At 47.9% G+C, this 16,065-nt stretch overlaps 1 protein-coding gene across 2 annotated transcripts; it reads left to right on the top strand.

Moving 5' to 3' along the window:
* Positions 1-539: 539 nt before the first annotated feature.
* On the top strand, positions 540-16,044 carry Awh (LIM/homeobox protein arrowhead). 2 transcript variants are annotated; one of them, XM_077421853.1, is made up of 6 exons: positions 540-943; positions 10,430-10,722; positions 13,524-13,741; positions 14,076-14,321; positions 14,443-14,613; positions 14,785-16,044. In XM_077421853.1, the coding sequence occupies exons 1-6, from the start codon at positions 938-940 to the stop codon at positions 14,850-14,852; spliced, it is 1,002 nt and encodes a 333-aa protein (XP_077277979.1). In that variant the 5' UTR covers positions 540-937; the 3' UTR covers positions 14,853-16,044. The 2 variants fall into 2 exon arrangements, with proteins under 2 accessions (XP_077277979.1, XP_077277978.1); XM_077421852.1 differs by having other exon boundaries at positions 541-943; positions 14,073-14,321; positions 14,785-16,041.
* Positions 16,045-16,065: the final 21 nt, after the last annotated feature.

The following is a 16,065-nucleotide window of genomic DNA, read 5'->3' as shown; positions in this document are numbered from 1 at the left end:
ATCGATGGTACACACGCGTAATACGTATCATTTTTTTTTTTTTTTTTACAAATTAACGTGAGCACCGGTACGGAGTAACTGCCCCGAGGTCCGCGTTTCTCCCCCCCCCCCTCGTTTTACCCGTCGACGTCGTCTCTTTCGCTAGACCGATAGGCGAGAGAGGGACAGCTCTCTTCCGCGGATCGAGACAAGATCGCGGCCAATCAGCGCGACGCGGCCGCCGTGCCCCTATCACTCTCATCCACGCTGACACGCTCGGCGATTCAAGTGGGGGAGAGACGCGTGCGAATTGCGACCGCGTGGCAGCGCCACCTTCGCGCCCTCTCTCGCTCTCTCTCCTCTCTCGCTCTCTCTCCCCTCGCGGCGACGGTGGGCCGAACGCGGCCGGGCGAATCGCAACCACGGGGGTTGGTGCCCGCGCCCGCCCATCGGTGCCCATGCCGCCCATTCGACGACGGCGAACGTACGCCGTGCAAGGTAAAAACGGTAACGGGAGAGAGTGAGGGGGTTTACGATCGCGTACCGCGTCGCGTTCGCTCTTATACGCCTGTGCGGCGTACACAGCGTCCGGGCCGAGCGCGCGCGCGAGACCGCCGGGAGTTACGTTATTATAGCGAGAGGGCCCGGAGCGCGAACCGACTCTCCACCGTGTGTATATCATGGTGCTCCTCTCGCGCGTCGCTGTCGCTGTCGCTGTCGCCTCCTCGCATGGCGCTTAACGATCGCCGGTGCGGCTCGCGAAGTTGATAGCTCGGGTACCTCTCTCGCGGATAATTCTTCTTTTGTATATTCCGTCGTCGCGATCACATCCGTCCCGCGGTGCAATGTCGCAGACGTCGAAAAGTCGACGGCAATCGTGAACGATCGAGGGTTTGTTATCTGCGCGCGGCGGTGCATCCACGCAAGCCACTTTATACGTCGAGCCCTCGCGGAGATCATGAAGGTACGTACCGCGAGTACCGCGGAACCGTAAACGTAAAACAATTGTTCGATGCGTGGAGGAGAAGATAGAGATAAACACTGTGTTTAAAATTAAAGGATGAAATTTAAACTATTACCTGCTTGAGTTGAATAACAATAATGTTTTTAACTACTATGTGTGTCAAAATTTGTTATTCTAACACAAAACAGTATTATTTTAATTCCATTGATTTACAACAATGAAAATATTAATCGACTCTACTGGGTCATTATAATCGCCAAGACAATACGACCACGATTTGGTTCGATTATCGTCAAGACGCTCTTTTAACGCCATTGTTTTGCCGATTATAATGACCAATAGAGTCGATTAATGTTTATTATTTGACTGATAAAGTAAAAGTGATTTATTCCATTGATTTAGTTAAATTAACATTGTTTTGGTTAAATTAACGACATATTGAGAATAGGAATAACAGTAGCGATCTATAGGAAGAGTTAAAAATGAGTATAATTTAACACTACAAATTTAACAGTGCACCAGTGACTCACGAAACAATAATCAAATATACTATACACAACAATTAATTATCTGATTCGAAAAAGGCAATTGACGAAAGCGGCCTTTCAATATCAACATATAGGTACATATAAACAAACACACGTTTACGATCTTGCTACAGATATTTTTGCTTATGAATTTTCAACGGTAACAATGGTACAAAACTTCGTGGAAAATTATTTTATTGATGTACTCAATACCCAGGATAGATATCGGCCTGACCGTACCTATATAATAGAATTCGGAAGTATATTTATAAGTTTCTGATTTTTTTGAATATTTTAAAAAACCGGAAAGATCAAATCGCGTCACAAATTGTTCGTGATTTTTTTATATTTAGCGCAGTTAAAATGTTGAAAAAACTGTCTCTAATATATCCGTTACTCAATTATACTCCAACAAAAAGAAAGAAAACAGACGAACCAAAATGCAGTTTCATTCAAATTAACGCGAAACTTGATGAAGACGATGAACGTCGAATAATCAACATTATTTCGCATTTTTGCGTGCTATAGCCTTTTAAAAATAATCGTATGGCGAAGGCGAAAGCGAAAATCAGTAAACTAATTTTTATCCGAGTCGCGAAATCAAATAAAAGATCAAACAGATGCGATAATATCGATATCACGATAAAAATTACATCAAAATATTGCAAAAATCGAGCGAACAGGCGGTTGCGGTAAAATAAAATCATCGGCAACCTGGGATACCTAGACATCGAATTCAACGTACGATTACACCTGGACACCGAAAACTATGAAGCGCATTATCTGGATCCCGTCATCGGCAACCTGGGACTCGTGGACATCGAATTCAAGATATTAATACACGTAGACACCAAAAACTACGGAGCGCACTATGTGGACCTCGTCATCGGCAACCTGGGACACGTAGACATCGAATTCAACGTATTATTACACCTGGACACCGAAATCTATGAAGCGCATTATCTGGATCCTGTCATCGGCAACCTGAGACACGTGGACATCGAATTCAAGATATTAATACACGTAGACACCAAAAACTACGGAGCGCACTGTGTGGACCTCGTCATCGGCAACCTGGGACACGTAGACATCGCATTCAACGTATTATTACACCTGGACACCGAAAACTACGAAGCGCACTGTGTGGACCTCGTCATCGGCAACCTGGGACACGTGGACATCGAATTCAAGGTATTAATACACGTAGACACCGAAAACTACGGAGCGCACTATGTGGACCTTGTCATCGGCAACCTGGGACACGTGGACATCGAATTCAAGGTATTAATACACGTAGACACCGAAAACTACGGAGCGCACTATGTGGACCTCGTCATCGGCAACCTGGGACACCTAGACATCGCATTCAACGTACGATTACACCTGGACACCAAAAACTATGAAGCGCATTATCTGGATCCCGTCATCGGCAACCTGGGACACGTGGACATCGAATTCAAGATATTAATACACGTAGACACCAAAAACTACGGAGCGCACTATGTGGACTTCGTCATCGGCAACCTGGGACACGTAGACATCGCATTCAACATATTATTACACCTGGACACCGAAAACTACGAAGCGCACTGTGTGGACCTCGTCATCGGCAACCTGGGACACGTGGACATCGAATTCAACGTATTATTACACCTGGACACTGAAAACTACGAAGCGCACTGTGTGGACCTCGTCATCGGCAACCTGGGACACGTGGACATCGAATTCAAGGTATTAATACACGTAGACACCGAAAACTACGGAGCGCACTATGTGGACCTCGTCATCGGCAACCTGGGACACCTAGACATCGAATTCAACGTACGATTACACCTGGACACCGAAAACTATGAAGCGCACTATCTGGATCTTGTCATCGGCAACCTGGGACACGTGAACATTGAATTCAAGGTATTAATACACGTAGACACCGAAAACTACGGAGCGCACTATGTGGACCTTGTCATCGGCAACCTGGGACACCTAGACATCGCATTCAACGTACGATTACACCTGGACACCGAAAACTATGAAGCGCATTATTTGGATCCCGTCATCGGCAACCTGGGACACGTGGACATCGAATTCAAGATATTAATACACGTAGAAACCAAAAACTACGGAGCGCACTATGTGGACCTCGTCATCGGCAACCTGGGACACGTAGACATCGAATTCAACGTATTATTACACCTGGACACCGAAAACTATAAAGCGCACTATCTGGACCTTGTCATCGGCAACCTGGGATACATAGACATCAAATTCAAGCTTGATTCATAAGAATCGACTTAAAAATTCCCTAGCGGCACTTTCTGCCAAGCATAGAGAACCTACTTTTCCGTTGACTCAATATTTATTATATATATACCTAATTTTTACTTAAATAGAAATCTTCCTCCTGACCGATAAGTTTATCGACCTAATTTTGAAATACGCGCGCGATATCGAAACTGGCGATACCTGCGCCGCCAGCGTCGAAAAAGTGAAAGTGACGTTTCTCTGATAGATCGCGGCGTTAGGAGGAGGAGGAGGAGGAGTATCTTAAAAATAAATTTTCACATTTGGACTTTGCGTCGCAATATCTCCGCTCGTAAGGCACGTAGCGGAATATTATGAGAGAAACCCCCCCCTAATTGGACCCCAAGCTATCGATCAAGCCTACTTAGAACTTGATCCGTTCACTCGTTATCGAGATCTCAACATCTCGGGTACTCGCAACCCGTCGCGTCGCGTAAAAGAGTCACGGTCGGTCTCGCTCCGCGTGTACTTGGCGCGAGACACTACCGTGTCTCTTGATTGATATTGTACAAAATCAATATATCAATAACAAATTACATAATTCAGCGGTTTAATATTACTGTCCGTTTTCACTGCGAGCGTAATCGGCGCATTTATAAAAAGCGTTTTTCGATTTGACATTGAAGTTTTACAATTCCAGAATTGTATAGAGGTGACATGGATACCGCGCGCGATGTCCGTGACCAGGATACCGTTTATAGCTGAAATAAAGCGAAAAACACGATATGATCAAAACTTGCGTGTCGCACGCTTTGTCTTATTGTTATATAAGTACTAAATTATTTGCAAAGCTTCGTATACATTTGACCCTGTGGTTCACGAAGATTTAAAGAAACTTTGAATATAAAACCCCGGCATCACAGTCACTATCAGCTTATTGTTCACGCTGTCATGTTGTGCGATTCGAAATCGTTCGCTTCGTTTGCACTCGAATATGGAGTTGCTTAATTCCTCCGCGTGCCGTGTAGTCTTTCGCGAAATCTTGACATTCTCGACAATCGCATTTACCACAGCGAAATCAATACAATTTGCATACTCAATAAATTATATTTGTATATGAATTATAAATATATTCGAGATTTCATATAAACACAATTAACCCTCGGACTTTCTTCGCATCCTCCGGCTCCATTTCCGTCGTGTTGCGAACGTTACATTAGATCAATGTTATATATATTATATATGTTATTTGTTAAAATCAACGGAAAACCGCGCGGTACATGATCCTGATGTGTTGACGGTATAAAAGAGATTCAAGATCTTTATTTATATTCCCTCCTCTCTCCGCTCCGGATATAAGTCTGTCGCTAACTCGCGCTAAGTAACTCACGCCGATGAATTACGCATCCGGTTGTGGGTAGACGCGCGCACGAAACATGCCTACTCGCGAGCGAAACTGCGTAAATTCGCGTAAGATCACATCGCGGGGACAGTCAACGTCCCACACGCCGCGCCAAGGGGCAGTGCAGGCAATGCTGTGAATTGTTGCGCGAGAAGACGATCCTTTCAGGATCCTCGGCGCGTCAGGATCCGCGGCGCGCGCGCGCGTGTGGTCCAGTAAATTGTCGGCGTAAAGCGCGCAAAATGCCGCATCAGCCTGATCCGGAGTTATATGCAGGCTTCGTTTTTTAAACGTCTCTCTCTCTCTCTCTCTCTCTCTCTCTCTCTCTCTCTCTCTCTCTCTCTCTCTCTCTCTCTTTCTCTCTCTCTTTCTCCCACTTTCGCGACGAGCGGAGTAACGCGCGAGCGACGAATAAGAGACGAAGCGGGGGAGACGCGGGAGCGACGAAGGGGCTGCAGGGAAACGCGAAACAGCGCGAGTCGCGAGACACGCCTCGCTTTAGAGCGGATTTATCGTTTAGCCAAAGTTACGCGCGGCGTATAATTCAGGATAATTAATATTTTACCTGATGTATATTCTTTTCGCTATGGCATGCGCACAATCATACTTTGACAATACATAAATTCAGAAATTTGGCGGTCGAACGTCGCTGTATAATTTATATAAATCATTGCGCGACCCGCGACTCGGTCGAGTGGTGATAAATCACCGACGCCTATTTACCGACGACGCGATAACGTGAATCGGGAGCGTGGCCCGAAAAACAGCTCGTCTCGATCGCGTGCCGCGTTCGGGAATTTTGCGCGTTTTAAATTCTCTACGGCTGCCCCCCTTGCGGTCACTGCTAATAGATCGAACGTAAAGAGACTTTCGATGATTCTCGGCCGCTGCGCGTGTCCGCAGAATACAATCGGAGCGCGCCGGGCTTCCATTATACGTAACCGTCCGGGGATGCACGACACGGCGCACGGCACGGGCGTGAGCGACAACGTCACGCAAAGGCACTTACGCGCGCGTGGGCAGCGTGAACCAACGGGCGCGTCGAGCGAAAGAGCGCGCGCCATTGTCACGGCGCTTTCGACATCTACTCCGAGAGGCAACTCCGTCGGCGACCCCGTCGCGTCGGCTTCGGGGTGTTCCAGCGCGCGGGCAATAAGCGGTTCCGAACTAATCGTGAAACGAATCTCTTCTTTCCCTGCCGCGTCCCGCGGCACAATGCCCCGGGGCCAAGATAGACGGCGGCGACGGCGACAATGTGGCGTGCGAAACCAGAAATCGGATGGCAATTTAAATGGATCTCGAGTGGCCGGTCGGGACCCCACGTCCCCCTCCCTTCCGCCCCCGGACGGATCGGTCCCCTAGGTCTATTGTACCTGCCTGCGCGCGCGCAACGATCCGTTTCCACGGAGAAGCGCTCCTCTTTTACGAAGGCGTGAAAGAGGCTCGTGCCCTTCCCTCGCCACAGCGCCCGATGCCGATCGCGTTTACAAGAGGCCCCGTACTTGAGATACACAAAACCCCTCGGAACATTTATTTCCGATCGCTCTCGTCGTCTCTCGAAAACGGGAGGACAGTCGGAGCCCTGTGTAGTCGGCCACTTTGTCAACTTGTCACCTGGGCTCCGCGTAGACGCGAAAAGAACGAGCGTAGGGGGGCGCCCCGCTCGGGGATCGCGTCTCTCGTTCTTCCTCACCCCGGGAAGTCCCGATTCTTCGTCGCGCAACATTCCGTTCTGTCGGCATTTAACATCGCCTCCCTAATCGATGGCAGATAAATAGATCAAGTCTGCGAGAGAGGAAGAAAGCCACGCTCGACGGAGGAGAGAGAACAACCCGTCCTCAGCCCGTCCCGGTAACGATCGGTACGTTCGGAGATACGTCGTCGTCGACGCGAATATTCGACGTCCATAATTCTCGCGCTGTCACGCGCGCGCACACGTTGCGTCTATCTCTCTTTCTTGTCTGCCCCCTAATAAATTCCTCTAACGAGTGTCCGTGTGTGCCGGCAAATTCTGTTAGATAGTAACGCCCGCTCGCGCATCCAGCCAGTCTACTACAAAGTGTTCGTTTCTAATTAACGGTCGTGTTCATTAGCGACTGAAAACGAATTTGCGTTCCGTGTGTGTGTGTGTGTGTGTGTGTGTGTTTGACAAGATATAGGAAACCCTGGGGCACACGTAATTCCGGTTACATCCAATGCGCACGCGACAATCAGTTCAAAGATTGCAGCGTTCCATCGTTATCTTTCTGCATTTTTCGAATATCTAATATTCGCTCGTGCCTAAATAATGTATAAACTATCTCTGTCGTCGATATTATTATTTACAAATTTGAAAGTAATCATTTATACTTACGGTATGAGTTGACTGAAGCTAAAGTCTAGCAATTGTATATAAAAAGAGGAAAAAAAGAGGCATCGATCGTCGCGTCGGTTAACTTCGGTTTTACGGTGCCAGATCGCATTATGATTATTATATGGACGAATGCATACCTACTGCGGGAATGGTTTCGCCAGGGAAAGAAGTATCGATTTCAATGGACACAACCATGTGTCCCAGACTGTCACGGACCCCGCAAGGGCCGATGAAGGCGGGAAGCTTGTAGTTGGGACCCCTACGGGCCCCCCCGTCGACAGGCTTTCAGCTTTGAAAGTCATACCCAATGGTAGTGTCTATAGTTCGGGAAAAGGGACCTAAAACCGAAACCAAAACCACTCGAGTTCTATAAGAATAGAACCTCACGGCCATTCTAAACAGAGGCGTGCACGAGAACTCAATATGCTGGATACGAAATATACAAGTTCACCATGGGTCTCCCCTCCCCTCCCCGTCTTCGCGATACCACACTCGAGAGAGCTTTCTTCCAGTGAGAGTCAATAATATCGTAAAAGCGGGATTACCAGAATAGGTAAATCTTTAGATCCGATTATGTGGGATTGAAGGGTCGCCAATGCGCGTTAATACGGAGAAATTACATATCTATTACTTTTGAAAATAAAATATACTTGGTATAACTGGAATAATTGAAAATAGATCAATTGCGATATGTATCATGTATCGAGCCTACGTATGATAACAATGATAACAACAGATATTAAATCACTATATACTAATGTGTTCTCAAAAGCTTCCTATTGCCGTCAGTTTACGTAGCGATAAATCTGCAGAGATCGTCTGCGAAATAAAAAGAAATTTAAGGCAGTGCGGCCTCGAGTCTATCCAAAACTGGACTTTAATTATGCAAATCTAACTGAACTCTCGGCCGGCATCTCAAGCGCCGCCCGGTTCACTTTCGTTGCCCCGCTGCAAGCGGCCTTTCTGCGCGAGCTCTCTCTCTCTCTCTCTCTCTCGAAGGCACATACATACATTAGACGGAAGAAGTCTAATCCCGCGTTTTACGCCGCTTCGCGCTGTGTAACTCGAAGTTATTATTGTCACCTATGACTCTCCCGACCCGCGAACGTGCGCACGCATAAGCGCACGGATTATAACCGCTGATACGTTCGCTATCCCGCGTAACGCGAACAGCGGATAGCGTTCTCTCATGCTGTCCGCGGAGACTCGTACACGCGGCGAGAGGCACCGTTGTACGTACATTGAATGTACACCGATATAAATTACACACGTCGCAGAACTCCTTGTAAAGCGTAAAACGCTCGAACACGCGGAACAACATCGATATCGTATCTCCTCGCGCTTTCAATTATATCTTCTCTCGAGTCGCTCCGGACGGAAGGAGCACTATAATCGGATTTGCAATGTTGTTAAAACAAATTAGTTCAACCGTGCTGCATGCGCTTGAAGAATTAGAATTTATACGAATCGCGCGAGCGTCGCGCGCGGATCGCGTCGGGAGATAACGATTCTTACATTTATTTGACCGCGACCGGTTTATTTATCACCCGTACACTTACTCCGATATACCTCAACCCCCCCCCCGCGCGACTTCCGCGCGAAGCGACTCGCGGATCATGCGTATATCCCAGAGTCGTAAACCCGGTAAACGATCCGCCAAGGCAGCTGGTCAAGCGCAAAAGGCACCCCCCACCGCGTGCTAACGTAACCGCGCAGCGATCGGCGGCAGCCAACGGCACTCGATTCGTGGGTCCTCTCCCCATATAGTAGACGACACGAACCGGCGGCGCTCCGTTCCTTTTCAATAATGGTGACACGCGTGTCGGTGTCTCAACCCCGAGTTGTGCTGGTACGCGCACCGCGTGTAAATGCGTGTTCTCGCCTCGGCACCTCTCACGCCCGTGGTAACGCACGTCACACCCCACGACACATTCCCCCAAATAAGGGTACCAGGGAGGCTGCGGTAACGCGCCGATGGCACGCATAATGGCCGTCCGGGTTAGCCAGTCGCCTCCGAATCTCTCTCTCGGTCATTATGTTACCGGTCTTGTTACGGTAAACCCGGGGGGTGTTAACGTCGTCGGCTACACACAACCCCTCAGCATCATCGGCGAAATGACTCTCGAACGAGGCGGGCGTGTCCTCGTAAATCAGGCTTGGGGCTTTATATTTGACGTTCTCGAAAAAAATTGCGTTATCAGTTGCTTTATTCTTTGTATTAGATGCACTGATACCTACCGCACTAACACTGGCGAGTTCAGTACAGAGATATAAGAGTACAGCTAAAAGACGTCACAATGCTGAAAAAAATTAACAATAAAATGAATAAATAAAATTAAAAACCAATTTTATTTTTCAGTATATTCATTCTTTACTTTATTATTATATCTTTTAGAATAATGGATTTAATTTTTCTATAACACTAAAAGATTCTGAATGTTTGTTCTTAAAATGGTTTAAGGCTGTGAAAATCATTTCTTCATCACTGGTGAATTTTTTTCTACGCAAGTGGGACTTTAATTTTGAAAATTATTTTTAATTTTCAAGAGACCTTCTATAATCCAGAAATTTTATTTTAGAGTTCCATAATCATGAGAATTACATTTTTTACAATAATTATTAGTAGCCAAAAAATAATAATTATAAATAAATAAGAATTTCAATTTTCACAGTAACTAATAATTTTGAATATGTTAGTTATAAGAATTAGAAGATAATATTAATAAAAACAGAACGCTTTAATCAAGATTTAAATTAATTAAAGATTCCAATAACTTTGAAGCGAATGACTCAATCTGAAATTGAGATGTAATATGAAATACATTTCGCGCAAATATAACAAGGTATTAAAAAACCATGCGAGTAACGTACAGTTAATTAATGTGTTTTTAACATCCGTTATTCTTACGGATGGTCCGTCATATGTTTACGGACTGAATCTGGATTTTGCCGTTTCGTTGCAGACGGAAGTCGAGGACACGAGCGGCGATGGTGCGTGCGACGGCAACGTCGGCGGTCCCAATCTCGCCTGTCCCGAGGGCAGCAGTGGGCTGGTCGTCGGCCCGGAAACGTCGCCGAGCGTAATGGAGTGCGGTGGATGCGGCGAGCGGGTACGCGAGCGGACCGTCCTCTGCGTGGGCGGACGTACGTGGCACTCCAGGTGCCTGAGGTGTTGCGCCTGTTCCAGGCCGTTGCACGATCAGCACTCGTGCTTCCTGAGAGGCATGCGGGTCTACTGCAGGCACGACTACGCCCTGTAAGTCCTATACCATCGATTGGCACTTTCACCTGATGAAATAATACTCGCGTTACTCTTTTGCTTACGCGATATGAGTGGACAATTAAATCGGCTCAACGAGTTATACGCGAGTGTCAACAGAAAGAGGGCGCGAGAGAGGTGGAGAGAGAGAAAGAAAGAAAAAGAGAGAGAGAGAGATGGGGGGGGGGGGAAATAGCCGCTTCTTTTTGTTCGTGTTGCTGAATGAATAAGTAGAATATTTTTGTTGCTGCGCGATGCGCATCGATAGCGATGTAAGACGTACGGTCGTGGAGATCAAAGTCGACGGGACTCGCGGTGACTGGTCGATTGTACGGAAGGCTTCGGGCGCAGCCTGCCCAATGTGTTTATCCAACTGTCAATCAGTTACTTCAGTCACCTGGGTCTCTTGCACCAACCGGGGCCGATATGAGACGTCCGTGATATCCGATCGCTGGCGCGCCGCATCTGGCGATGGCGAACGCGCGGTCTGACGTTTGGTTTCATATTAAATTCGTACACGCGCGTCGTGTCGCGCGCGGCGTATACTTATAGAAATTGCGAGCGAGGGAACAAATCGCTCGTCGAAATAAATCAATTTTCCGTTCTCGCCCGCGAGAATTGAATGAGATATCCTCATTAATTACGCGAGAATAACGGCTCCGAGATTAATTTTCAACGCTGGGCTATAACTTCGGACGAGAGCCGGGGTCCGACAGAGTGTGCGGGAGGTCCGAAGGAATCTGCCGCGTAATTTTTTTGATTCGTGCTTTCTGCCTAGTAACGCTGCCATACGATGACCCGGTCGTCGTCGGCGGGATCTCGACGCGACCCGTGGATCCCGTATAATAGACCCGTCGACAACCGCCGCCGACAACCGCCTCCGGGAGAATCAGAAACCGTCTCTTCTCTCCCCCCCCCCCGTCTCCTTTCGCGCGATAATGGACGAAACGTACGAAAAGAAAAGAAAGGAAAATAAAGTCAAGCGGGGGATCTACGGAGTAAAGCATCGGTCGCTTAAGATTTCACTTCGCCTCCGCGTCTGTCTCCTTCTTGTCTCCTCGCATCGACGTGTTGTAGCTCCCTTTGTGGCTCTCCTCGAGAACCGGCGCGGCCGGCGGCGTGTCGCAATCGCGGACAAGAGTTGCTCGAAATTCAAATCCTTCCCTATAGCTTCCGTCACGTGGGCGTGACGGGGGATCACCTTTAGCGCCAGGACAAGGAATTAGCTGCTTCTCTTAAAGGACAATGGGATTGAGGCGCGCGTATCGGCAGATCAGAAAAGTTTAATCTCGCCGGACGCGCGCGCGATAGAATCTACATCGCGTCTCTTCCCTTTGTTCTCCAACTCCGGTCAAAAGAAGCGTATACTTATACACAGGATTTCGAGGACATCGCGATGGCCGGCGCGCGCGCCTCTTTCTGCGAGCGCAAGGTGAATAAAGCTATTTCTTCGGTGCGCGCGGAAGCGCGCTGCTTACCCCACCGCGATCCGGAGCAAGGAATTTTTCGGGCAATAACATCCGCGACGCGGGGTGCAGCGGAGGAAGTGACCACCGTGATAGTCGCGTGGCAACCCCAAGATATATTCGAAGCGCGCCGAATGTACGTCGCATCGGGCATTCGCAAACACAATCCGCATAAGCGCGATGACGACGCGGCGCGGCGCGGGGAGAAACTCGGGCGGGGTAGTATCGGGTCGGATGCACTTTCCGTGTTCATGAATATGATAATGGGCTAATGGGCCGTCTGGTCGTTGTTTAATTATCGGCCGCGACACTCCCGGCGACACGGGCCGGCCGTACCACGACCGTGCCACACGGCTGTGTACGGCCACGCCGAAGGAACGAGCATCCTCTCGTTCGCTCCTCATTGCGCGTCCTCACGCTGATGTAAGCGCGAACCCCGAGCCATTCATCCGGTCGTGCTCGCTCCGTGTGTCCGTGGCCGTGGTACACGGCTACCGTTTACGGCGTCCGGAGTGTCCGAACACAGCGCGCGGGGCACCCCGTCGTACGCACGAACGCGCACATTTACCACGCTGCGGTATTATTAGAATCGATCCGGCGGATTTACATGCGAGCATGCGATACACTTTATTAGAGATCGCGCGACTCCGCCGCAAGGATCTCGACGGTGTGCAACCGCAACCTGTATAATTCCGGCTAATTAATGCACGGGGGACTATTGTATAATTCTCCGGTCGCTTTCTCGCGCGCGCACAACCGCGGTTAATTAAAACGCAAGAGATTCGAGCCTCGGATTGCCGGCGCGCTGATACGCGCGCGCGGGTATTGACCGGAAGGCGCGAAGGTGTACGGATATACTTTGCTCGCGCGTTCTCTCGTATAGATCCTCCTTCCCGAAGCTCGCGGGAGGCGAGATGGAGGGAGGGCGAAGAGCGAGAGCCGAAGAAATAAACGGCCGCGAAACACGCGCCGATGGAGACCACTCTGCTCGCTCCCCGACACGAATATCTCTTCTCTAAAGTCTCTTTTCTTCTCTCTTCTCCTCTTCTCTCGGGATACCCTTCGCGCGTCGGCCTTCGCCTCTTCTTTTCCTTCTTCGCCGTCCGCCGCAGATATATTCGAGCGGTTATCATTACACCCCGTGTACTCGTTCGATCGAGTGTCGAGTGAGTCGGCTATATTGGCTGTCGTTATAACGTATATCGCAAAATAAATCCGAGACGCCGCGATACACCTATATGTACGCTTATATATAAATGATATACGTCTGCGGCGGTTCACGCTGCAGTTAACGCACTCGAGCGAGAGTTACGCTTCTTGTGTGTTTTGCAGAACTTTCGGCGCGAAATGCGCGAAATGCGGGCGGAGCGTGGGCGCCGGGGATTGGGTGAGAAGGGCCAGAGAAAGGGTTTATCATCTGGCCTGCTTCGCATGCGACGCTTGCTCGCGTCAGCTGTCGACCGGCGAGCAATTCGCCCTCTTGGACGCCCGATTGCTCTGCAAAGCGCACTACCTCGACGTCGTCGAGGGCAACAACACCTCCTCCGATGGTGAGAATGTCGCACACGAATTGCATACGCCGAGAGATATTAACATGAAATAAACATTTCGCCAAACTTACATGAAATTTCAAAAATATATGTATAGGATATAAAGTCTTTACGTTCCTGCGAGCAAAAGTAATTATTCCTTCGTTAAATTTATTCTTCAGCGTTAACCCGCTTCCTCAAGTAATTGCCGCAATAACGAATTAAATTAACTTGGATGGATAAAAGAGTACATACTGTTCGTGATCTCCTTCGTTGCGTAAGACGCGCTTCCGATCGAGATGGATCGCGTTACGGTGTGGGAGGTAGGTACGGCTAATTGGTACTTTCGCAGAAGGCGGTGACTCCGAGAGTGGCCACAAGGGCGGTAATAAGGCGAAGCGAGTTAGAACCACTTTTACCGAGGAGCAGCTATCCGTTCTCCAAGCGAATTTTCAATTGGACAGCAATCCCGACGGGCAGGATCTCGAGAGGATAGCTCACGTAACCGGTCTCAGCAAGAGGGTAACGCAAGTGTGGTTTCAAAATTCGAGGGCGAGGCAGAAGAAGCATCTTCACACGGGCAAGATGAAGGGGCAGCACGGTAAGCGAGACATCGCGCCGGACGTCTCTCCACAATATTTCCGCAAAGTGTTCGTCGCGATTGTATGTAATCGATAATAATAGTCGCCAATTATCAGCATCGAAGGAATGAATTTTTGCAGTGCACCAATCGCCACCAAATTCTACCGCCTCGCCCAACGATTTCGGTCGCCACATCAACTTGCATCTGACATACTCGTTTCAACATCAGCAGCAGCATCAGCAGCAGCAGCAGCCGCAGCTTAGCCCGGCCACGTGCAAGAGCCCGACGGGCTCGATTTATCACAATCATGGTAAGAGGTCGTTCGCAACATCCCGGTCGTACGCAACATCTCGGGATGAGCCTCGCGTGAAAGATCGTCGCCGCGGTCGAAGGCTCCAGAACGGAGTGATTCGACAATTGATTAGAGATTGGACGGGATCGGGTACACGTGTAATCGCGATTCCATTAACTCTGTTCTCAGGATCGGAGCAGTCGATGGACGAGCTCTCGCAAGACTCGATGCTGCTGTCTATGCCGAACGAGGTTTAATGACGATTTCGATTATATATTTGTAAATAATACATGGCGTTGCTTTAAAAAGCGTCGAAAGATAGAGAGAGAACCACGTCTCGAGGAAGCACCGCTCAATGCCCGGGTCATCGTTTTATTTAATCCTCAAGAAAAAGTGGAAATTCACACTCGTCGCGCTATTACTCTTCGATGACGCACTTTCGAGTTACGCTCGCAACATATATCTCGCGCTCTCGGTGTTATAAACTTAACTGGAACCATGCCAGTATTGTTCCGCGTTATACGCGCGAAGAAGTGTGTGCATGTATGCGTGAGTGTTGTGTACACATGTGTAACTTTGCGTCCCGCAATTTTGAATCGATCTATCTGCCTATAACCACTTTCCCAGTTGTATGTGATGATTTTGTATACTCGTTCCTCGTTCTCTGTCCTTCGTCTTTCCGTCTTTCTTTTCCCTCATGCCTGCAGATACAACCAGGAGGAATTCGTTTTAACGGAATTTTTAAAGCGAAGGTAGGCGTAAAAAGAGACGGATTCGTATTCTGGGCACTTGTTTATATGAATCTATTCGGGAACAAATCCGTTGGGAATGATTCGGTTTCTCGTCACTTGTCGTATATTAAATATATTATATATATTTAAGATTGAAAAATAACTTGAAGTATGATTATTTTAATTTATATTTTACTGCATATTATAATTTTTACTTTTTTATTATAATAGATACAAAATTGAAAAATTAAATATAAATATTTTTACTTACTTTGTCATTCTGTCGCTGCTGTTGACATTTAAAACATGTTTTTCAAGCTATGTTTGATTAAGAAATAGTCCGTTTTACACGTTTTAATTATTTTTATTTCATACTTGACGAGACATACGATAAACCGATTCCGTTCATACACTTCGATAAGAATTCATATATATATTAATCAACACGGACGGAATCGCGATCGGAAACTTGTGAGTCGGAAACTCGTATTTCCGATCGGAATTTCGAATAGTTGCATAATAAGTGCCCTCCGAACGTCATCGAAGACGTAATTTGCGATTCGCGTCGTCGACGGAATTTCGTTCTCGTCCCGTAGCAATGCTTGAAATGAAAGTATCTTTCGTAGTAATCTCAATAGTCGTGTAAAATCATTCGATATGAATGTCCTGTGATGTAAATATTGTAAACTAAACGTATATAAATATATGCGATTGCACACGTTGAACAAAAATAGTGGCC

This window comes from Temnothorax americanus, unplaced genomic scaffold (assembly GCF_048541705.1).
Source record: "Temnothorax americanus isolate GAGA-0224 unplaced genomic scaffold, ASM4854170v1 Scaffold7, whole genome shotgun sequence".
Lineage (NCBI taxonomy): Eukaryota > Metazoa > Arthropoda > Insecta > Hymenoptera > Formicidae > Temnothorax > Temnothorax americanus.
The sequence above is the reverse complement of the archived record's forward strand: the minus strand, read 5'-3'. Positions and strand labels throughout refer to the sequence as shown.

What these genes read in the sequence shown, in the direction of transcription:
- Awh (XM_077421852.1), top strand. An exon ending in TGCAGGCACGACTACGCCCT is followed by an intron (nt 10,723 to 13,523) that starts GTAAGTCCTATA and finishes TGTGTTTTGCAG; the next exon opens with AACTTTCGGCGCGAAATGCG. An exon ending in CTCGATTTATCACAATCATG is followed by an intron (nt 14,614 to 14,784) that starts GTAAGAGGTCGT and finishes CTCTGTTCTCAG; the next exon opens with GATCGGAGCAGTCGATGGAC.